We start from the raw sequence: 24,874 nt of genomic DNA on the forward strand, positions 1-24,874 counted from the left end.
TCCTTTGATACTTTTGTAGTTAACTATTTAGCATATTCTCGAAAATTTTCGAGAAATTTCTTAAATTTAATTCTCTATATTCGAGAATCATCTGTTCTCATTATTTTTTGAGAATTCTCGAGACGAGAAATTAGAGGACCTCTGAATGTACCGAATACTCGAAAATTGCCGCGATTGTTTGTAAAGAATATATTATTTTTACAGGGAGATATACAACTGGCTCGCATTGCCAACACTCCAGACGTAGCATACGACATGTGTAAATCGATTATACCGAATTGCGGCGCAACGCCTGCAGAATCAAATTTTATAGCATTAACCCCTACAGACGCAGACAATTCCACGTCAAATGATTTGGGAAATAGCCCAATGGGTGACAGGAGACAAACTTATCCAGGGTCTTCGCCAAGCTACTCGTATGGAAGACCAAACAGGACGAGCTTCGAAACAACAGGATACAACTACAATCCCAATAATCCTATAATTGCCAGTGGGCCCATTTATAATGGGAACGAAGACGCTGGCTATGATGATGAATCTCATTATGGATCTTATGACGAAGAAGAATTTGATAGTGAATACCCACCGGTTAGAAATGATTCTGGTAATGGAAATGATTACACAGCTGGTGGTTATGGGATTGGGACTGGGTCTGGGTCGGCAGTTGGTGGAACTGTTTATCGAGGTAATATTTTTTCGGAATTAACTCGTGCTACTATAAAAACAGCATAGTTATACAGTATATAAATCATAAGAATAGTCCTGGCAAATCGGCTACGTTCGGCAGACCTTCGGCTACGAAGGTCAACCGAAAGCTTGTGATGACAAAGGAAGAAACAGGAAATATTCATGCACAAAAATAGAAAAATATTGTTATATTCACCTGTATTTATTAAATTAAAAAAAAAAATTTATGTAGTAGGCTTTTTTTTGACCATGTCAATTAGAACATATGGGCCTCCACAGTGTGGAGGTTAGTATTAACAGATTTTTATTTTTACGAGTAATGGATATCAGCCACTTGCTCAACCTATTATGTCCTAATAAGTTGAAAAGGTTATTTAACAAACGTTAAATCATTAAATGATACAATCACTAATCAAATTCTAAAAATAAATAATAGCCTAGTTTCACATCATTAAATAAATATAAAAATCAATGAACACTAATATCTATTTTTATGGAATCATAAAATCAATAAAAATAATTATTATATTATCACGTAGGTACTTCTGTCACATCTATCACACACTTCAAAGGAAGGGTGTACAATGTGCCCTTTTCGCGCCCCGCTTACCTGTCGCCCGCAAACGCCAAATTTTTTTAAAACACCGAACATAATCGATGATCCAGTACTATTTTTACGAGCTCTAATATTGAGTTTAGTTAACAAACCATCGCTCACGAGTTACAGCATTGTTGGTAGTTCAAGTACGATGTGACTGACAAACCTTAACACAATCTGAATGCCCCCCTACCCAAATTGATCAATAATTTCTGTATCTGAAATACATCGTGTATGTGCATGTCGCCACACGACTTAAATTTTAAAAGTACCTCGCATACTTATTGAGTTTGGAGACCACTATTCTAGATCAATAGTTTTGTAGTTCAATGACAGGTTGTGGATGATACATGTATCTAGCAGTAGCGAAGGGTATAGGTAGGCTGTTAAGATCCGCCATAAATAGTGAACATTAAACTTTGTTAGTCACACGTATTTGTATTTTTTGAACTAAGACTACAATTTTCGGATGATGTTGGTTAGTTTTTAAAAATAAATTTAGCCCTACCTAAACCAAACCATAATAGTTTTGGTATACTTTGAGCGATAAGACAAAATTATGCACACTGTTTACATTCATAATTATTATTTGTTTTCGTTGGATTAAGATACATATTACACATATTGTTGGCTCATTTTTTTTTAATTCATTAAGCCCTACCTAAACCAAACTGTAATATATACAAATGTTATTCTATCTATAAAATATTTAAAGTTATGTATGATATAATTGCATCATTTTAGAAATTTTATAGATAGACGAGTATTTTTGGCTATTATCTATTATGGCTTGGTTTTCATTGAATTTTAAAAACTAACCACAACTCTATATACACATTGTAGTATTAGTTCAATGAAAACAAATACTTTTGACTGACAAATTTTAGTGTGCACTATTCATGGCGGATCTTATAAGGCTACCTCCACCCTTTGCCACTGGTATCTAGTATGGTACTCGTACCAAGACCTGGATAAGAGCAAAGTTTTGCGATTAAAGTACTTTGATTTTTTATGTAATTTGTTATTTCGGGTTTGGTTAGGTGGCCTTCGTGGTCAAATTTACAATGCACAATGGGTCCGAAGGTACCGCGCAGTCAGCAATGCTCTAATAAGCCCATCACTCTTTCCATGTTTTTGGTTATGCATCGAGTTTCCAAGTCATACATAACAACTGGCCTTCGTAGCATCTTCATTAGACTAAAGCGCTGTTGTGCGCTTTGACTGTTTTACAAGTTCTGTCCAGTCCTCTGGATAGAATCATATATTTCGTTTTCTCTACATTAACAGTGAATCCGAAATACAAAATGCTCCAATTAATAATACAATGAATGATCAGGATAACAGAACTTCAGGGAGAAGGCACATTTATTTGCTTAAGAATATTAAATTTAGCAATAATATACCAAGACCAAGAGATTCATACTTGACGGTGCAGTAAACGTTGGAATCGGGTGCCGGATGAAATCCCGAAGGCTAAAATCCCGAAGGCCGAAATCCCGAAAGCCTAAATTTCGAATGGCCGAAATCCACATTTTTCCACAAAAAAATGGTTTTTTGTCTCTCTTGTAAAATTTCTGCAATTCAAGATAAGTGTTAAGATTGCGCAATTATTGTTGTTCGTATTTTTTTTATTTTTCGGGATTTCGGCCTTCAGGATTCCGGCCATTCGGGATTTCAGCGTTCGGGATTTCGGTATACGGGATTTCGGCTTTCAGGATTTAGGCTTTCGCTGATATACTGCGATATGGTCGTTAAACTAGAACTGAATATATATAATATATTATAAGTTAATAATTAATTAAAGATTAAATTTTTTATTGAGTATAGGAAACGACTATCTCTTGAGAACGCCTGAGAATGTAAGGCCTCCGCTGCCTCCTCGGGGACCATCCACAACAGTGACAGATGTAAGTAATACTAACATTAAACATCAAGATTATAAAATTCTAATGAATTTAAGTTTTGTACTATTCCATTTGAGTCATTTTTTGCGACCCGGGTTTCGCCTTTCGGCATCTTCAGGCACTATGTACACTAACCAAAAGGCAATATAATATACTGACAACGAATAAAATTAACTCTAACTTAGGTATATAACAAATCAATACAATAAAGTAGGTAAAAACTTTATCATCTACCTATGAAGTCAATAAAAAAATATATAACAAACACATTACGAATAGTTGAAGTGTTTGTAAAAAAACCCCTACGTTACCAATAATAAATACACTCGATCAGCATAATATATAAATCGTCAAAATCTAATAACAGATCATTAGTAATTATAAATAACAAAAATACTACGCCCAAGAGGTGTAAAATCGTCCATTCTGAGAACAATGGTAACGTATTGGGAATTAATGGAGTTAACTAATGAGATATATCTATTATAATCAGTCTTTAACAGTTATTAGTTAAACAATTAATATTAAATAATATTCTTACATGATACTTTTTTAAATAATATAACAAATCTACAAATAAACCCACCTAATACATATACACACACGTATACATACCTACATCCATATACATACATATATATGTTGATAACAATACCATTGATCATAATTTACTAGTAATTTATTATAGTCTCGCATGTAAACCATCATAATATAGGATACTGTCAACCAACGTGGCTGATTGGTCGTTATGGTATTAGCGTTGATGAGAAAGCTCTGGGTTCGTTTCATTCATACATTCCTCCACACATTTAATTACCTGCATTATTTTTTTTTTTAATATGGACTGAAGTTGAAAGATCATCTTCGTAAAAAAGATTTGAAGATTACAAGATTGAATAAAACATGTTTTGATTTGCAGCGCATTGACAGTAGCAACGCTGGCATTGGACGGCCGAGTTCATCGGGATTTTATCCAACGAGGCCTGACTATGGAGCAACGAGGCCTACTCCAACTGCTCAGCCTGCTACTCCAGAACCGGAATCCACTTCTGAAGATTACGATGAAAATGCTATCGTAATCAATCCTGTGACACCAAATCCAGTGGAGGAAGAGGTGGTGAGATTCAAACCAGCATATATTATTTTAATTGTGCAGTCTTAAAAAACACGACGGTGATAATCAATTTCATTAGGTAGGTACCTAATAGACTTCTGGAAACAAATAATATGTTCTAAGGTCGATTATATTCAGGCTGAGGCACTGTATTGCGAATTACGAGTGCAATACGGTAACCCGTTTGCAATAAAATGAAGGTATTCGATTGCATATTTCGTTAAAACTACTACCTACCATTAATTTATTTCAATATTTAACAATAATCCTTTTTACAAAAAGTTTACCATATTACATTCAAAGTATTAGCAATATTAATAACCTATAAACATACCACGTAAGTATGAAGTTCGATATTTTTGACAGAAAATAATATAACGTAGTTAGAGCGACACCGAGTGAAAAAAACGATGCAATAGGCTTCATATAAGAGCAGTCGGAAATAATAACGGTCACAATTAATGAATTTATCCTGCAATTTGTGCGCAGTAGAAGAAATTGCAATCAGTACAATTTCAAAGTTAAGTTGTTCCACTGTAGCACTACCATCAAAGTTTACAGTTTCGTGTCAAGGCCTGACTATAGTTGGCTTTGAACATATTCTAACCAGGTGCTCGTACCTACGCTACCAATATATTTTTTGTGTTTATTCAGTTCTATTATGTACCTACCTATATATATATATATATATTTTTTTTTTAGGAGACCACCATCAACATTGATAGCAATTTTTCTACCACAACTTTACCACCGAGCCCTAGTTACTACGGCCCACCAGACCCAAGAAGGGGCCCACCGGGCGTCCGTGGGTACCCAGGCCCTCCTGGGTCACAGGGGACACCGGGACCTCGCGGAGATCCTGGCAGAGACGGTGCGTCTGGGACTGATGGTATACAGGGTTCACCTGGTCATGTTTTTCTCATTCCGGTAAGTATTAGAATCAAACAACTTATGTTGAATGAATTACTATTTTTACCTGACTCATTACTATTATATTATAAAAATATTGACATGCCATTTTGAATAGATAGGCCATCATTGTTCATCGATTTCGTTTCACTTAGTGTTAATGATGGTTACGCCTATCAAATGTTCTAGTTTTATGCGTCTCCAGCAGATGGCTGAAAATATTAAGAGACCCATAACATTCTGAACTAGATTCTGAACGCCAGTTGTTTCTAAACTTTCCTAGTGGGATGGGACTGTTTATCACGTAGTTTCTCAAACCTTAAAATCAATATACCCTTAAGTAGACTAAAATTGCCGCCCCGTATTATTGTTAGGCTCAAATTATGCTTTATTTATTAAAATTCTAATATACATAATATACAGAGGGTAGATATTAGTATCGCGATTCATTTTAGGGACGTCACTGCAGCTAATCAGATTTCTCTCAAATCTTGAATCCATTTTCCATATTATCTTATTGTATTGTAAGTATTTTTAGAACCAATTGCTAAGGTAAGATAGATCCTGTTTAAAATGTTTCTATATTATATAAAATATCTTAAACTATGCCATTTAAATAATACATAAAATTTTCGATATTTCATAGATATAACAATAATATTTATCTATTGTGGTTTGGATTAGGCAGGGGGGTAACATGAATTTAAAAAAAAACTAACCAACACCGTTAACAGTTGGTACTCTTCATTCAATGAAAACAATTAAGTATGAATGACAAAGTTTCGCTATTTTTGTCGGATCTTCACAGCATACCTTCACTATTATGGTTTGGTGTAGGCAGGGTTTAATTGAATTTTAAAAACTAAACAGCATTATCTGCAATTTGTATGATTAGGTCAATGAAAACAAATAAGTATCACTGACAAAGCTTAGTGTGCACTATTTATTTCGTGTCTAAACAGCCCACCTCCACCCTTCGTCAATGCCCCACCTTCCGCATTAGGTACTTAACAGTTTGAGTCGGAGTACTATGGCGATAATAATTTCCGATAGTTGCAACAATTATTATTGCGTCTACATGTTGAATACTGTCTAGTTAACAATAAACTCACGCTATGGAACGCGTTTTTTGGACGCAGCACACATTGAATTTGGTACTGACGCGTAAAGCGCTGCGAGACACGCGCCACCTGGGCAAGCTTTTATCACGCATCTCAAAAGCATATTAGCATTAGTATTGTCCTGAAAATCAGTCAAATAAAAAAAAACAATGGTCACTTGCCATATATAATTTTCATCTTGATTGTATTTTTTTATATTCCAGCTTAATCATCAAGGCAATGATAAAGGCCCCGATGGACAACCAGAAGCACTACAGCAGATGCTTTCTCAACACATAGTACGTATCTACACAAAAACTTAAACTTATAAAAAATATGAAATTTAAAAAAACTGATTAAGATAATATCTGTGTGCTTAATTTTACCACGTTTTTCTTAGCTCGTATTCTTGTTTGTCCAGTGGTTGTCAAATGACAAATCTTGCAATCGATTTTTAACTAACTTCCCGATTAGCTAGATATTTGAAACTTTTAGAATATATCAGAACACGATGCCAATGCATTGAATTCATTTTCAGTTAATTCTGTTTCGTATGAAAAGTTATTTTGGAAGAAATCTGTAATCCAATCCACTATTATTGGTTGCTAGGGGGTGGTCCTAGCAACTAAATTATTAACATATACGTGCGTTACTATGGAAATCAAAATGACATTTCAGTATTCTATATTTGTTTGTTTGTTGCAAAATAGCAAAAAAATGATTTGTTGACAATTGCCTCATTTGTCCTAAATTATTAATAGATAGAATTGTCAATTTTATATGATTCAACAGAAAATTTAAAAACGTGGTATATAAAAATTTCTTTTTATCTTGTAATTATTGTATATCACTAGCTACATGTTGAAAAACAGATAATATTGTTTACAGAGTTCAATGAGAGGAGCTCAGGGGCCAATGGGTCTAACTGGCCCACCAGGATCTGTTGGACCTTCTGGCAGTGATGGTAGCAAGGGAGAATCTGGGGATACTGGAGAACCGGTAATCATTTTTTAATAAACAACGTACAAAACATTAAATACATATTACATATACTATAGTTTAATTTAAAAATAAACATATATATTTAAATTATAGGGTCCTTCAGGCCCGCACGGTCCACAAGGACTTCTTGGCCGTGAAGGTCGAAGAGGTAAGCCTGGACGCGATGGGCAAAGAGGACTAACTGGAATGCCAGGAAATAAAGGAGAAGTTGGATACCCAGGACTGATGGGTAATTATATTTGTCTTGTCTATAAAAGCATAATTTATTAATTTTCCTTTCAATTTGTTTAATAAAACTTGTGTAATTAATTTATGTATAGGTCTCCCTGGTGAGAAAGGGGAACGAGGATACCAAGGTGCATCAGGAGAACAAGGACAACCTGGACACGAAGGCCCACAAGGAGAAGATGGCGCTCCAGGATTACCTGGGTTACCCGGAGAACTCGTAAGTGTCTATAACTATTTCTAGGATTTGTTTTTTTTCCATCGCGCAATAATGGCTATAGCCCAGGGTCCCCGAATTGATAGGGTTCCTGGAGCTTTCCATAAATTCGTATCAATATGATTTTTTTCGGTTTAAGTACCTGAAACTAATTGCCACTGCAATGGTCATTTTCCATATTGTCATGACTTAAAAAAAATGAGCCAAATCGAGTTCACTAAAGTGCTCTAACGCAACTAAACAGAGTCGGAAATAGCAAATATTATAATAGAATTTATTGAAACAATAAGTGACTTGATGAACAAAAAATCAAATGTGTACGAATATTATTAAAAAACTATTATATTTCCGGGTGGAAGGGAGGCAATCCGGCAATATGTAGTAAGCCTGGCCCCGGGGCCCCTTGAAGCGTAAATTCGGTCATGCGTATTTATAATATTTCATAACATAATATTAAATTCTTAGATAAATGTGATTTACATACTTTTTGAAGAAGTACATAAATGTAATGATAAATAATTCCAACCACTGTTTGCTAACAGAAGAAGTGACCATAAGCTTGGTTTAAAATTGTGTAATACTTTCAGGGTCCGAGAGGTTTTATTGGACCTCGAGGCTTTCCAGGATTACAAGGAAATCCTGGAATACCTGGAGGAGAAGGCCCAGTTGGGCCGAAAGGTAGCCCAGGTCCACAAGGTCAACCTGGAGCTCCCGGGCAAAATGGACCGTCAGGACCAGTAGGGCCGCCAGGTCCCATGGGACAGTTAGGTCCAACAGGAATTCAGGTAAATTAATTTTGTTAACAAATATCACAATAAATAATTATTCGAAGTACTTACGCAATGTTTTTTCTTTTTTTTTTTAAATAAAAATCTCCATACATTAAATGTGCGGGAGAAGGTACATAATAAATAAATGTTTCAGGGACCTCCCGGTAAACCTGGTCTTCCAGGACTTCCAGGTACAGATGGTGCTCCAGGAAATGCCGGTAATCCCGGGCAATCTGGTGCAAAGGGAGATGAGGGCCAGCGTGGACATCAGGTAATAATATACTAAATATAAATATTGTTTTATTGGTTCCAAAAATTATGTTATATCAGTAATATAAAAAAAACCGTTCTGCTTATTAGGGTACAGTTGGATTCCCAGGAGGTAGAGGTCCCAAAGGAGACGATGGTCCAAGAGGTCCATTGGGTGATAAAGGAGACAGAGGATTGAGAGGTAAATTTTGGACATACTTTATCGCGTTTTAATTATTTTATAAAACCTGCACATTTCCTATATGGTATGCGGCATCCTCATATTAATGAATTTAAAAATAACTTACTATTTAAGGAATGGATGGCGAGCGTGGAGAAATGGGATCAAAGGGCGATAAAGGTTCGTTGGGTCCCATGGGTATTCCGGGCGTAGAAGGACCCGAAGGACCAAAGGTATTTACTTTATTTTACTATATGTTAAAAAACCTTGTGCATGAATAAAAAACATTCATATGTGAATTACAAAAAATATGAAAATTTATATTATACTTCTTAAATAAAGTATTTTCTATTAAATTAAGACAATACCTCGAATGGATAGTTGTTAGTCAATTTCGACCTGACTAGTATTGTGGGTATTGCTTAATTAATAAATACACTGAACGGAAATTAATAGATATTTTTGTGATGGGTGTTCCAAATTATGTATATGAAAATATACATTTTCTCAAAATTATTTTAGTAATAAATTGTATTCTTATCATTAGGGATTCGAAGGACCACGTGGAGAAACTGGCTCTCTTGGAGCTTCTGGCGAGAAAGGAAAACCTGGTCCACCAGGCCCTGTCGGTTATCCTGGGGGGCCAGGAGACAAAGGAGATAAAGGCTCTAATGGTCGTACGGGTTCCAATGGAGACAAGGGAGAACCGGTAAGCCACAGTTTACACTATGTTATTTCATTTACTATTTATTTTATTTTAAAACTAATTGATTTAATTAATTTAATTTTAGGGTCACCCAGGTCTTCAAGGAGAACGTGGGGAGGTTGGACCAAGAGTAAGTGTATATATATTTAGTTACCTAATGAAATTGATTGATTAGTTATGGATATACTTATACATAATAAAACTGTATTTTATGTACGTATAGGGATTCCGTGGTACTCGAGGCCGCCGTGGTCCCGAAGGAACAGCGGGAGCGAAGGGTGACACAGGTCAGCCGGGTGCTTCGGGAGCTAGAGGTGAACAAGGCACGCAAGGCCCTGAAGGTCCACAGGGTTTATTGGGATTGCAAGGCACACCTGGTCCTTCTGGAAAAGATGGAACTCCTGGACCTCCAGGGGAAAGAGGACCACCTGTATGTTACTACAACTTACTATTTGTCAATATTTTAATAATAGAGAGTAGCATAATCCAATGCAATAAATTAACTAGTAATGATAATTTTACATACAAATGACGGTAGTGGTTGAAAAGCCAGTTGCTTCCATTTTTACTCTTTTGATATTTTTGTTAATTCAATGTAAGTACTTTTTCAATATATGTATATATATTTTTAAAAAAATGTTAGGGGTTAATTATTCCAAACTCATTGTTCGCCATTTAAACTTTAAACATGATTTATAATTAATTTTCATGACGTTAAGAATATTTTATTTCTCTATTCGACTTTTCTAATTGATTACTAATATGTTTGCAAAAATAAAGTGGTATTGCAGTTCTAAAATATGTTCTATAGGGTTTTACTGCGATTATTTAAAAATGACGGAATATGGAGGTTACTGCTTTGAAAGTTGAAACCAATAGCTTTAAAATATTATATAAATTATACGCAAAGCATTCATGATATTATAATAATGTATGGAATGTGAGTTTGAAATTGAGGCGCCGAGAGGCAAAGGAGCTCAAGCACCATTTAACAAAAGTGCTACAAAATGGCCGACAAGTTTTCAGTGAATTTATTTTATTAATTTTAAACTTGAATGTTGAAATGGACAATTATTTTCTAAGCAAAGCAAATTTAAAAAAATTGAAGTATTATTTGCAATAATATTTCATGAAAAATATCTATTAGATTCCAAAAAAATGCTGTTTGAGCCTCTTTGGCATATAGAAAAATGAAAAAAGGTGGCACTTGATACTTTTTTTTGTTACATAAGCTTCTGTGGCATTAAAATTTTCAAACTCAAATAATGGCATTAATTTTAAAAAATAAATCATTTAAAAACAATGTTTTAATGTAAGGGTTTGGATAGCAATAAAAAAACATTTTGATATAAACAAATTTTATTATGCCAAATATACACTGAAAAAAATGGTCAAATTTGTTATGATTGTTACATGAGTTTGTTTGGCATAAACTTTGCCTTATAATATTAAATACGTTTTTGCCATTACAGCAATGATTTCAAAGCTTTTGGATTGTTTTTTTTTTTTGTAATAACCGTCTATATACACAATATTATTAATAATACTAAATCAAATCGTTAGTCCAAACTGGCCAAAATAACAAAATCATTATTCAAATTTAACACCATCATTTTTCCTCAAGGATTCAGGTGATTTTTTAAATACTTTTTTTAGTGTATATCAATAGTAATTGGATATAAAATAAGATGAAATTAGAAATAAGAGTTATTTTCGTTCATGGAAGTAAAAGTTTAGTGGACATAATTACTAAAATGACGTTAATAACCATATTTCAAAAGTAATCTAATATATTTTAAACAACAAAGAAAAACGGATAAAACATGTTAAACTTACCGTGATTTTCTTCGTTTACAGGTTAAACACACATCGAAACTATTTTTCTAATCCTTCTTGAGCTCATTTTTAGTTATTTTCACTGTTGAGAACGTATATTCAATAAGACAAATCTGACAGCTGTTTTGGTCTCGCGCTCTCCATAGAATAATGGCGGATAAGCTTCTGTGGCGTGCTGACATAAAGACCAAAACAATTATGCCACAGAAAATAAATCTCTATTGTAAAATATCTATAATTATTTGAGCGATAAGACTTTGTGGCATGATACATATCGATTTATAGAAAAAACCTACATTCAAATGTCAAAAATCGTAAAGTTGGCGCTTGAGCTCCTTTGGCACTCGGCGCCTCAATTAATTTTTTGTCTTGGTTTAATCGAAGTTCTTTGAAAAGTATGATAATAGAAAAAAAAACTTTTTTTAAATCTTATAAAAGGGCTTTACACATTTTTTACATATAATATAAAGTTTTCGTGTTATTTTCGACAAGTTTAGTAGGTATTTGAAAAGATCGAAATAAGAATATTATTTTTTGTGATGACTGGTGATTGATTTACTATTAATTACCTATATAATAAATTAATGATATTTGAAATTTTGATGAATCGATTACTTATTGTCTACCTGAATTGAATCGATTCGCGATTCGTAGATCACTCTTGTTACAATAATAAATCCTTAATGATTATATTATGTCACCATCGACATTATATTACATTATTTTATATGTTACAAAAAATATTATGCTAGTTGTAAACCTTGTTATTAAATTTAAATATTAACAAATTTTATAAAAACTGTTGCCTGCAATTAATTCAAAACTACATAATCAAAACAGGGTGAAAACGGTCCGATAGGCATAACGGGGCTTCCTGGAGTAGTAGGCCCCGTAGGCCAGGCTGGAGAAGCAGGAGCTTCTGGTACGCCTGGACCACCTGGTCCCCCGGGATCTGCTGGAGATCAAGGACCTCCTGGCGATGCAGGAAGAACTGGAATACAAGGACCCGCGGGAGCTGAAGGAAGGATGGGACCCCCCGGATCTTCGGGTCTACCTGGTTTCCCAGGGGAGAGAGGAAACACTGGATTGCCCGTAAGATGTCCTTTTTATATACTCGTACATACTTAATTAATATTACTAACGTTTTTCCATCGAATTTTCCCCCTTTATTTCTGTCATTTCCTACTAACTAAATAACATTATCGTAAAGGTACTATCAAAGAGTTTGATTACAGATTTTTTGTATTAAAACGAAATATTTGTAGTGCGGTAAATTTGGTATGCAGAGCATATTGTTGGCAAATTAGAATTAAAATATGATGGCTTGTTTTTGATATGAACGACATACGCGTTTGACATAATATTTGTGATTTTTCATCTAAATATCTGCGCTTGTTTTGATGATTCCGTGAACTTTCCTATTCATCATCATCATCAGCCTGAATCTATCCACTGCTGGATGAAGGCCTCTCCACGTTGATTCCATTTCAATTTTATTATGTCATTATCATCATCACCAGCCTGAATCTATTCACTGCTGGATGAAGGCCTCGCTAATCTCCAAGCTGATTCCACTTCTCCCGATCCTGTGCGTTGCGTTGCCACGTACTTCCGCAGAACTTTATCATTTCATCGACTTAGCGGCCTCTAGGTCTACCTTACGGACGTTTTGCACCTCTTCGATACCACTGGATGACTAAATTTGTCCAATGATTGTCCTTTCTTCGAGCTATGTGTCCAGCCCATTTCCATTATAGATTTTTGTGTATAATGTTATTACGATTGAGTTTCGCATTGAGAAGCCATTCGACGATTCAGCTCTTTTCATGATAGCCTGTCTCGCATTTTCTTCCCACTTATACTTATATAAGGTAGTATATTATGTACATGGATTCGACATCTGCACGAATTGGGTACTTATAATAATTGTGCAATACCTAAATTGTTTTGTTATTGAATGTTTGTAAATATTATTAGTTCAATCAAGAAAAACGTAAAAATAATAATTACTATAGTATTTTTTTATCACCACTCTTAGGGCATGCCAGGTCTCAAAGGTGATGTTGGACCAGCCGGCCCAGCAGGAGCCGCAGGTGACAAGGGTCAACAAGGTGAAGCTGGAAAAGAAGGACCGCCAGGACTCGAAGGAAGATTGGGTTTGATTGGACCACCAGGGGGCCCTGGTTTGAAGGGAGACAGAGGAGAACATGGGCCACCGGGTATGTTTTATAACTAGGATGTACAATTTTATTAATCGATGTATTAGAGTGGAATGTACTGCGAAGGATATAATATGGTCCCATACTGGAAGGAAGAAAATGGCGTAGATGTTATAACTCGGAGCGCTATAACCTCTTCGCATGATCTCCAGATTCTTTAAACTTGGTAACTTAAGAATGGACAGTGCCTAATCGCCGAGGAGCATCCAAGATAAGCAGACCGGACGGTCGGGGGTTGACAGGCAGGTCCACACTCTGGTTGTTGGATGGTTTCAACAAGGATATTTACTAGATCGGCCGGTGCTGATACCTACCTAACAGTGACGAAGGATGGAGGTAGGCTGTTAAAATCCGCCATAAATAGTGCACACTGAACTTTGTCAGTTATACGCATTTGTTGTCATTGAAATAAGACTATACTTTACAGATGGTTTTGATTAGTTTTTAAAATTCAATAAACCTTGCGAAAACCACGCCATAATAGATAATAGTCAAAAAAAAATTTATCTATTATATTTTGGTTTAGGCAGGGCTCAATGAATTTATAAAATGAACTAACAATATGTGTTATATGTATTCTTAATCCAACGAAAACAAGCAAGCGTAAATTAAAAAGTGCAAAATATACCAAAACTATTATGGTTTGGTTTAGGCAGGGTTTAATTGATATTTAAAAACTAACCAATACCATCTGTAAATTGTAGTCTTAGTTCAATAAAAACAAATACGTATAACTAACAAAGTTTAATGTACACTATTTATGGTGGATCTTAACTGCCTTCCTCCACCCTTCGCTACTGCTACCTGAAGAACACTGGCCCAGGATACGGATAAGGGAGAAAGTTATTGAAGGAGTTGTTAAGATACTGATGATGATGAATTAATTAATGTAGACCAGAATAACTAAACTAAGAATATTTACGAAATAAATGAACTATTAGTTACAGTAGGTACCTACTCGAATATGTAAAATTTAATAGTTATCCACTGCTGTGTGAAGGTATCTTCTTGCTGACGTCATTCGTAGCAGTCCTTGCTTAGTCTTTTATTGCCACGTGATTCTGACTTGATTATTTCATTGATATATCGGGTTCTTGGACGCCATGTAAGTCTTTAATATATCGTGGGCACCATTGAACTGTGAGATTTTTCCAGCGATAATCTACTCTTTTTAGTAAAGTGGCCAGTCATTTTTTTTCTACGCTTTATGATCAGATGTAGATTTAAATGTTTTCTGAGTGAGCGCAGAAGTAGGGTCCCCAAATTAAAAAAAAAAACAGTTGAAATCCAGATCATCAATAATTCACCCTAAAAATTCTATTTATATATCTACAACCTTCACTTTGAGGAGGTCCATATGCTTTGCTTATTACATTTAGATAAAATATGATTATTATAATGCCATAATTACGCAACCACTCTACTGTTAAGTACACTGTACTTATTTATACTGTATTATTCTAGGTTCTTCTGGACGGGATGGTATTCCTGGTCTTCGGGGCTTACCTGGACCACCAGGACCTTTAGGACCACCAGGAGAAGATGGTGACAAAGGCGATCTAGGACCACCAGGGGAAAAAGGATTTAAAGGCGGCCGGGGTGAAACGGTAAAATATAACAATTATTATTTAAAATATATATATTTATATTTATTAAATAATACCTACTTAATCGGCGTCCGACTCTAAAAAGTGGATAGAATAGTAGATTTGAATCCCACGTTTACGTTTGGGAAACTCAAGTGTAGTTATTCGATTTAAGTTCAATATAGGTTATTCATCAGGAAATTTTTACACTCGAGTTTAATTTTATTAACGACATATTTTGAATCAATAAATTACTTTTCCTTTAGGGGCCAATAGGATCTATAGGTCCAGGCGGACCCCGAGGCCCACCCGGTGCTGCGGGTCCTAGTGGTGAACGAGGACCCCCTGGTGAAGCAGGACGACAAGGTGGAAAAGGTGAATTGGGGCCTCGTGGAGCAACTGGACCACCTGGTTCTGCAGGAGCTCAAGGACTACCGGGAACAGCTGGAAGCAAAGGAGAAGCTGGTGACGAAGGAGCTAAAGGTTGGTTTAATTTATTTTAGTCAAACGTTTCATATATATTGCAAAATTATATAGTTATAAACAAAGAGTTTCAACTTTTGAGGATTGAGAATCGATGTTCCCACTTCATCATAGATCCTGGTACGCCCGTTTACGAATTCTCCAGTCCTGGATTAGTCTTTGATGATGTATGTGATCATGAAGAGGCATTTCACGCGTCTAGGACATGTGACCGAAGAGTGCATTTGTGGTTTAGCAGCAAGAATTCCATCACCATAGCTAGCCCTCCTCCACTCATCATGCAAAGACTATAAAGGCAATATACGTGATATAGGCATCACATAGCAAGGAGCGGGGATCGTGGCGATGTACGAAGGAAAAATGTGCGAGCCTGTACTTTCCTTATGCTCCGATGCTGGAGCCCGATTGGGTGTCGGTTAAAGTAGAAGTAGTAAAACATAGAAACCAAAAAGTACCAATATTTGTGAATATAATTCGCTTCTATATAGAATGCTGTACTTACATGCTATTTTTACAATCATTTTTTTCTATTTAGGGCCAATTGGACCAGCGGGAACTCCTGGCGAGCAGGGGCGTCGTGGAACCAAAGGTGCTGATGGAGGACCAGGACCACTTGGACCTGAAGGTGCTAGAGGTTTGCAAGGATCCGACGGACCACCCGGACCACCAGGACCCGTAGGAGAAATTGGAAAGGCTGTAAGCTCTCAACAAGTGAAAAAAATATTTTGGTTTTCGTGTTATTTTTTTGCTCATTTAATTGATTTTTGACACAGGGTGAACGTGGCGCAACAGGTCCTCGCGGTGAAGAGGGATTACCGGGGCCAACAGGTGAGGCAGGTATTCGTGGAGTTGGCGGTCCCGAAGGTCCAAAGGGGTCTCCGGGTCCACCGGGTGTACCAGGTTTGCAAGGCGAGCAGGGAGCCGTAGGATTGCGTGGCGAGGTGGGTTCTGCTGGAGCCGATGGAGGACCGGGTGATGCTGGACTTCCAGGCTCAGAAGGCCCTCCAGGAAAGCAGGGAGAGACTGGATTACCAGGAAAAACGGTGAGGATTATAATGGCAATAACATACACTTAAGTATAATTAAGACAATTTTCCTCAAATATATTTAAGATACATTTATTATTATACGTACTCATACATGTAATTTCAATAATATTAAAGCACAAACATGACAATTAATTAAATTATTACTGTGGATAAAACCATTCACCATCCACTTTCTCCTATTGATGATATCAATTTAAATTGAGAAGGAAAGAGCTGTGTTGCTTCGGATATTGATATATTCCATTTACGTGTTGATGAATTTAGAAGGAAGCTGCTCTACACTAATTTACTTAATTGCTCACTGTATCTTATATAATATTATGTTTTTATTACCTACTTGTGAACGTAGATATTTTATAATATATTCCGTACGTTTTTTTTTTAATTTAAGGGTCCCGAAGGTCCAGCAGGCATACAAGGCAGTACTGGTCTACCTGGAGAAAAGGGAGATATCGGACCCGCGGGACTACCTGGGGACCTAGGACCAGTTGGATTACCCGGAGAAGTTGGGCCCTTAGGACCCCAAGGTCTTAGAGGGGCAACTGGGCCAGCGGTATGATAATATGATTAATTAATTATAAATACTCTACCTAATAGACCATGAATTCTGTCGGAATACTGAACTGAATTTAAATCTTAATATCAAACGAACATCATGTCTGCCTGGTTCTTGACCGTATGTTTTGACTATTATAGGGTGAAGTTGGACCATCAGGTAAAACAGGCCCAACTGGTGCCGTAGGAAAAGTCGGAGATTCGGGGGCACGAGGTCCAAAAGGAGACCGAGGTCGGCGGGGCCCCAAAGGACACCGGGGAGAGATTGGATATGCAGGAGAACCTGGTTTCACAGGAGAGAAGGGTGAAATGGGATTACCTGGACCTCAAGGCATCGAAGGTCCTAAAGGCGATTCGGTGAGAAAATACAGCATTAATTACAATTGTGTATAGAAAAACTTGGCTAACATATTATTATATACTATATAATTAATTATAGGGTCCGGTAGGTCCGCCAGGTCCTAAAGGAGCTGACGGTCCAATAGGTGGTCAAGGTCCTGAAGGTCCAATTGGACTCAAAGGTGTATCAGGAATGGATGGTCCTCGCGGAGAAACCGGAATAGCAGGAGTCCCTGGTCCACCAGGACCACCAGCTGAAATGCCACTTTTGCCACCAGAGTTGCTCTTCCGAGGAGACGGAAGCGTCAGAACAAGGAGAAGTGCAGATAATAAAGAGTGAGTCTATATTAGATATATCTTGTTTTTTGTTGTTGTATTGCCAGACTATGAGGGTTTTTTTTTAAATTTTTATAATTTTAATTGTTTTATGATTCAGGGAGTTTGATATTCATGAGCGTGATCTGGATACTTTACTTGCTCCATTATCCAAAATGGACTTTGGCTCTATTGAATCTGGCGGCGAAAATACCGACAATGATAATCCGAAATTCGTGGACATGTACAGCTCAATATATTCGATGAGGCAAGATATGGAACGAATGCGAAAACCATCTGGCACCAGAGAAAATCCAGTTAGGACTTGTAGAGATTTACACTATGGACATCCACAGTTTAAAGATGGTGAATATAATTTTCAGAAATATTATTTAAAACACAATTATAATTCAATGTTTGTAATTCTTTATAAAAATACATAGGTAACTATTATTAATAATAAAACGCAAATGTTTATAGTACTTTTTCCACTGAGGCGGACGAAACCGGTCCAGTGGGTCTATTTCATACTTATCGACCGCTAAATTGATAAATATTATCACTTTATCATATTTATGTATTGAGGTATTATAATTGTTACAATAAGTTAGCCGTTTAAACAGTCAAAACTGTCTATCTCGCACTAAAGTTAACACAGCCAAGAGGGGTGCTGTTAAAACATAGCACTTATTGTAACAGTTATAACTAATTTATTGTAATTGTTACAATAAGTGCTAATATTTCGATACAAACCTACCCTATACCTACCTGCCGTAGAGGCCGAAAAGTAGTCTTGTGTATTATAGAATGGACGCGCTGATTGAATTAATATAAGTGGAAAAAGTACTATAAAATCGCGTTTTATCGAATTAAATAATAATATGATGCATTTCCACCATGAATTGACAACACAATAAAAGAACAGAAAAGACATAACACTACAAAAATAATAATCACATGCTAGTTTTTTTAGTACTTCGCGTTCTTCTTTCACCATGTCGCGTTATTATTATTTCTTGCTACCCCTGTCGACTACCATCAGGGTGGTATTTGCTTTATTGTCTGTCATCAAGAACAGTTTGTGAGGCTTGTACTTTTACTATTCAGGTAGGTTCTTAAAGGGGATGCTTCTGCATACCAGAGGCACCTAGCGGAAAAATACGAAGCTTGCAAATTGAGACAATTTTTTGATAATTTACAATAATTTAAACTGTATTAACATGATAGTGATCCGTGCCACGGACGAATTAACTCGCCAAAGCATATATGTCGCGTCAGTCACGGACGAATATATTCGAGGGTTCTTGTAAACGTCATAACTTCTGAATAAACATTCTGTGTATATTTTCTAAACAATATTTATCATTTTATAGTGAAAATATTCACGATAAACTTGATAAACATGTTGTCTTGCTAAGTTTTCATAAATATTTATCATTCCGTTCCTATTTCATATTTTTTAAAGGATTTGTTTTATTCCGAAAATAGCTGGCCTACAAGTGTCCACCTAGTAAAAATTGGCTGGCAGTGATAGGTTAATTAATAAATATGTAAGTATCTGAAAACAATAAAAAGGAAAGAAAATGTAACAAAAATCTGAATTTGTTACATATTTATGTCCACAGTTATGTTATGTTATCATTACATTATATTTTATGGTCATATTTATTATCAAAATTTAGTTTATTAAGTTTTCTATGTTTTGACATAGAGATTTTTGACTAATTCAGAGTTTTAATATGTTTTATATTTATTTTAAAAAACATCGATTTTTATAAAAAATATAAATGTGTATAACTTGAAATCCATTAAAATATCTTTGACATAAAAAAATCTTTTTAATGTTTTCAGATACATATTTATCAATTAATACAGTTGAAATTGTAAATTATCAAAAAAACGTCTCAAATTGCAAGCTTCGTATTTTTCAGCTAGGTGCCTCTGTGGGTACAAGCCTTCCCCTTAAGCCAAGAAATGTATCGTCTTCTTCTGCCACGATTACCGTTGATTTTTCTTGGATAATGAGTTCAGATAAACTATAATCATCTCATAATGTGGCCGAAGTACTATAGTTTTCTGGTTTCGATACTACACAACATTTTTTGGTCTCATCTCATCCGTTTGAAGACGTTGACAAATTGTCAGTAAGTTAGTTCAGGGAATTTTGAGGGTTCGTGAGATGACTACTCCAATACAACCAAATTTCGAAGACCACATTAGTATAAACCCAAAAAGTTTCATCCTGAGACATTCCACTGAACATTCGAACTTAATAATATCGTAAGACGATACTTTCTTGAGTTTATAATATCATAATAGAAAAATACTAAAAATTAGAACAAATTAGCTATGTATGATAGTTCATCAACATCATCACCCTGAATCTATCCACTGCTGGATGAAGGCCTCTCCAAGCTGCTTCCACTTCTCTCGGTTCTGTGCATTGCGTTGCCACGTACTTCCGCAGAAGTCCTTCATTTCATCGATCCAGCGGCTTCTAGGTCTACCTTGCGGACGTACCTACTACGTACATACTTCTTGGATACCACTGGATGACTAGATTTGTCCAACGCTTCTCTCTTCTTCGAGCTATGTGTCCAGGCCATCTCCATTTAAAGCTTTTAGTAAACTCTATTACATCGCAAACCCATGTCTGCTTCCTTATCCACTCATTCCTTTTTTTGTTCTTTCGCGTTATGCTCAGCATGCAACTCTCCATACCACGTTGTGTTACTCTAAGTTTCAGGATCTCTCTTTTACTTAGGGTCCATGTTTCACACGCATATGTGATAGTTAGTGTTAGTTATTTCATTCATCATCCATAAATATTTATGATCCTTAATTTGTTTAGGCTGGTACTGGATTGATCCAAATCTTGGGATGAACGGAGATGCAATCTATGTCTACTGTAATATGACCCGAGGAGGCCAAACGTGTGTCTATCCTGATGCTCATGCTGCACAAATCCACCACATTCCTTGGCAGAGGACCAGAGAGCAGGAGTGGTTCTCCAATCTTCGAGGCGGCTTTAAGGTGGGGAACTTACCATGTTAATTACGCAGGTTCCACGATACGTAAAAGGTGATAATGTTCAGCGAGATATGGAATAAATTTTATCTAATATTTTCAGATAACATACGAATCAGTTGGAGGCATCCAGATGAACTTCTTGCGAATTCTTTCTGATGAAGCCCATCAAAACTTTACATATAACTGCGTGAATTCTGTTGCTTGGTGAGTTTTTGTTTTGTTTATGTATATGTATATTATAATTATTATCATAATAAATTATTTTCATTGGTAACTAAGACTTGAGCATCATTAGGGGGGAGTGTAGTGACTTGGCACAACTACTGATGGAATTAAGAAGCAAGCAATAAAAATATGAGAAGAGAAAATGTTCGATTGCATATTTCGTTAAAATTATTACTACTATATTATATTTCAATATGCAATAACCATAATTTTCTATAAACAGTTTACCATATTGGATACAAAATATGAGCAATAAATAGCACTACCATCGAAATTTACAATTTAGTGTCACGTCCTGACTATAATGGGCCATGTTATGATAGTGGAACAACTTAACCTTGAAATTGCGCTGGTTGTAATTTCTGCATGTCATGAATTACATAAGGTTTAGGGCCTATACAAAAACAAACTATAAATGCGAATGAGAAAGCATTCGGCTCGCTTATATCTCCGTAACATGTGTGAGAAGAACATAGAATTTGTACGGCTGAATTAAATATTTATGTACACGTCGCCGATTTGTGGTGGTTCGAATCACTCCTTTCATCCAAAAACTGCGAGCACGCATTACTGAAATTTATTGTTTTTGTGTTAAATTTAAAGTTAGTGGTAATTATTTTAAATTAATTTAGTAGAGAATATGGTTAACTATGTTGTGTAGCAATATGATAGTATAACGGTTCATAGTTAATTTAATAATAATAAAATTGACATTCTACTGTGCGTTATATGCAAGAAACACGGCTTCATTTTGCCGAACAATACACACTCTTTTTACAACGTTTTACTTAGCTCTTATTCTTATTTGTCCGGTACAAATCTTGCAATCGATTTTTAGCTAACTTCCCGACTAGCTAGACATTTGAAACTTTTAGAATATATCAGAACACGATACCAATGTATTTTTTAAATACTTTTACCCATCTTTAAGTAGAATTGAATTCATTTTCAGTTAATTCTGTTTTGTATGAAAAGTTATTTCGACACCATTATTGGTTGCTAGAGGGGTCTGGGGTCCTAGCAAATAAATTATTAATATATACGTGCGTTACTATGGAAATCAATATGACATGTCAAAATGACATTTCAGTATTATTTCTATCAAGTACAAATTTTTTTGATCTTTTCAGCTAGTCAAGTCAAGTTTATATGATTCAACAGAAAATTTAAAAACGTTGTACATAAAAAATTCTTTTTATCTTGTAATTATTATATTATTATTCTGAGTGTAAAATTAATTATTGTTATCTACAATTATTATTTCCGACTGCTTGCGACTGCGACTGCGACTGTGACTTACATGAATCCTATTGCATAGATTTCTTTTAACTACGTCGTATTTTCTGTCAAAACTATCGAACTTCATGTTTATTTGGTATGTTTATAGTACTAAAGTATCACATTACGACAGATACGGGATTTAAGCAATATTAGTGCAATATCTTTATACTAATCATACTTACTTAACTGTTTATTTATTTTATTTATAGGTACAACGCTGCGTCATTTGGATATGAACGTGCAATCAAATTGAGGGGCCACAACTTTGCAGACTTTTCGCATGAAAAGATCAAAATGAGACCCACGGTCTTGAGTGATGGCTGCAAGGTAAGTCGCATAATAATTATTTATTTATTTAAAAAAGACACGTTGAGTACATAACAAATTATTAATTCCAGGCGTTCACAACATGACCTTTAGAATAAAATGCACAAGTAAATCAACTAGAGAAAAAACAAGGTAGTGAAAAAAAACAACAACTAAAAAAACATACAAAAAAATACAAATTAATCAATTAAATATAATTTAAAAAACAGAATGCATAATGCATCGCTAAAAATGTCTACAGCTCTAGCGAGTGGATTGACCAGCCGCACAGCCCTCGCTATTGGTGCCTGGTGAGCTTGACATGAGGAAACAGCTTTCACCTAAAATAGGTCATGGCTGTGACCACGCATGTAATTGACGGGTGCATAAAAATTCAAATTTACCAGAATATCAGGATTGGAAACTATACCACGTGAGATCAGGCGAAAATGCTTTACGAACAGAAGTGACCTACGAGCTTCGAGAGAATGAAAGGCGAGCATGCCTTGAAGAAAGTTATTCGGAAAATACTCGTATGAGAAGCTTTCAAAAGGAAAATAATTATATAAGTACATTAAAATAAAGATATAGAAGAATTTTTTTCTGAACACGCTCTAAAATAGTCTAAAACAATAATTGCATCCCATGGCTTCCAGTTCCACCTAATAAAATATGTAGTATAAAAATGTACGATGTAGATTTGATTAAGACTTCGTATCATCCTATTCCAAGTGCAAGAATCTACTCCACTCGTTCACAATATAAGAAAATCCAATAACATTAAATTAATTTTATTTCAGAGTGGGAAGGTAAAGGGTAGCACGGTATTCGAAGTGAGACCAGATAAATTAGACTTCTTGCCCATTGTCGACTTCATGCCAACAGACTACGGAAAACACAACCAAGCCTTCGGATTCCAGATTGGACCGGTCTGCTTCAGATGATCTGCCTGACACACGACGAATGGAGATGCTAATGGATGATGAATATTTTTCTCTAATGATATTGTTACAGATAATATCTTGCTAATTAGAAGAGAATGAATTTTGAATTTCGAATCAAGCACAACTTTACAAAAACATATTGCCAGTTATGTAGAAATATAATTTCAGCTTATTATTTTGTGTTTATTTTTTTTATTTTTTTTTATTTCAGATAAATTATTTTTTTGTATATCATAATTAAATCACAATAAGGATATTTTTCAGTTATTTTTTATTTACAAAAAAATATACAATATTGGCAATGTGCGTATTGAGATTTGAAACATATAATATTAATAAATTAGTTGAGTTGAATCTATTGTGCTATTATATTATTATATTCTATATTGCATTTATAAATTGGGTAAAAACACTACAAAATTGATTAAATATTATAATATACCTCCGATCTATGATATTTGTCATAATTTCAAAAAACAAAATATCAAAAATGACTGTTAATCATTTCATGTAAATTTTCATTTAATTTTAAATTAATTCTTTTTTATAACAAGCATTTATTAGATTATTTAATTATAACAAATACAATTAATGGCAAATGTCCCAATCTTCTGATAAGCTCGTCAACAATGCCATTTTTTTTTTAAATAGTTTGATACCAGATGTGTTCTTTTTTCAAATATTTTATTTTATATCTCTGTAGTTTCAAGACAAACACAGTTTTAATGCCCAGGTTAAAGTAATATAATGAAATAAAAGTTAAGTTTTTTTGTACAAACACCTGATCCTACAATTAAATGTGAATAATTTAAGGTCTACGACTTAAGTATTATTAGGTATTTATGAATTTTAGACTTACATTATTTTGTTTGTGATGGGGCCCTTCGTTTTGTATATATTAATTAATTGTTAATAATATATTAATTTTAATGTTTAAAAATTAGATACTTAGTAATAATTTGTATTTTGGCCAAAATATACAATTACTTATACCGCATTACTAAATTGTTTTTATTAAATTATTAAACCTTAGTTATTTCATCA

General features: G+C 35.0%; 1 protein-coding gene across 1 annotated transcript; it reads left to right on the top strand.

The window, feature by feature from the left end:
• Positions 1 to 330: 330 nt before the first annotated feature.
• Positions 331 to 24,184, top strand: LOC147071722 (uncharacterized). Its single transcript, XM_085946387.1, has 29 exons — positions 331 to 685; positions 3,113 to 3,192; positions 4,109 to 4,306; positions 5,006 to 5,230; positions 6,537 to 6,611; positions 7,201 to 7,311; positions 7,408 to 7,543; positions 7,635 to 7,759; positions 8,344 to 8,541; positions 8,681 to 8,797; positions 8,887 to 8,977; positions 9,092 to 9,189; positions 9,504 to 9,665; positions 9,748 to 9,792; positions 9,886 to 10,092; positions 12,339 to 12,590; positions 13,537 to 13,717; positions 15,182 to 15,324; positions 15,570 to 15,786; positions 16,322 to 16,482; positions 16,560 to 16,829; positions 17,227 to 17,388; positions 17,532 to 17,747; positions 17,830 to 18,065; positions 18,166 to 18,410; positions 20,896 to 21,077; positions 21,175 to 21,278; positions 22,790 to 22,907; positions 23,687 to 24,184. Exons 1-29 carry the CDS (start codon positions 370 to 372, stop codon positions 23,828 to 23,830), a joined length of 4,815 nt encoding a protein of 1,604 aa, XP_085802513.1. The 5' UTR covers positions 331 to 369; the 3' UTR covers positions 23,831 to 24,184.
• Positions 24,185 to 24,874: the final 690 nt, after the last annotated feature.

The sequence above is a fragment of the Rhyacophila brunnea genome, unplaced genomic scaffold (assembly GCF_057557595.1).
Source record: "Rhyacophila brunnea isolate RB1 unplaced genomic scaffold, BYU_Rbru_1.0 scaffold_2, whole genome shotgun sequence".
Classification (NCBI taxonomy): domain Eukaryota; kingdom Metazoa; phylum Arthropoda; class Insecta; order Trichoptera; family Rhyacophilidae; genus Rhyacophila; species Rhyacophila brunnea.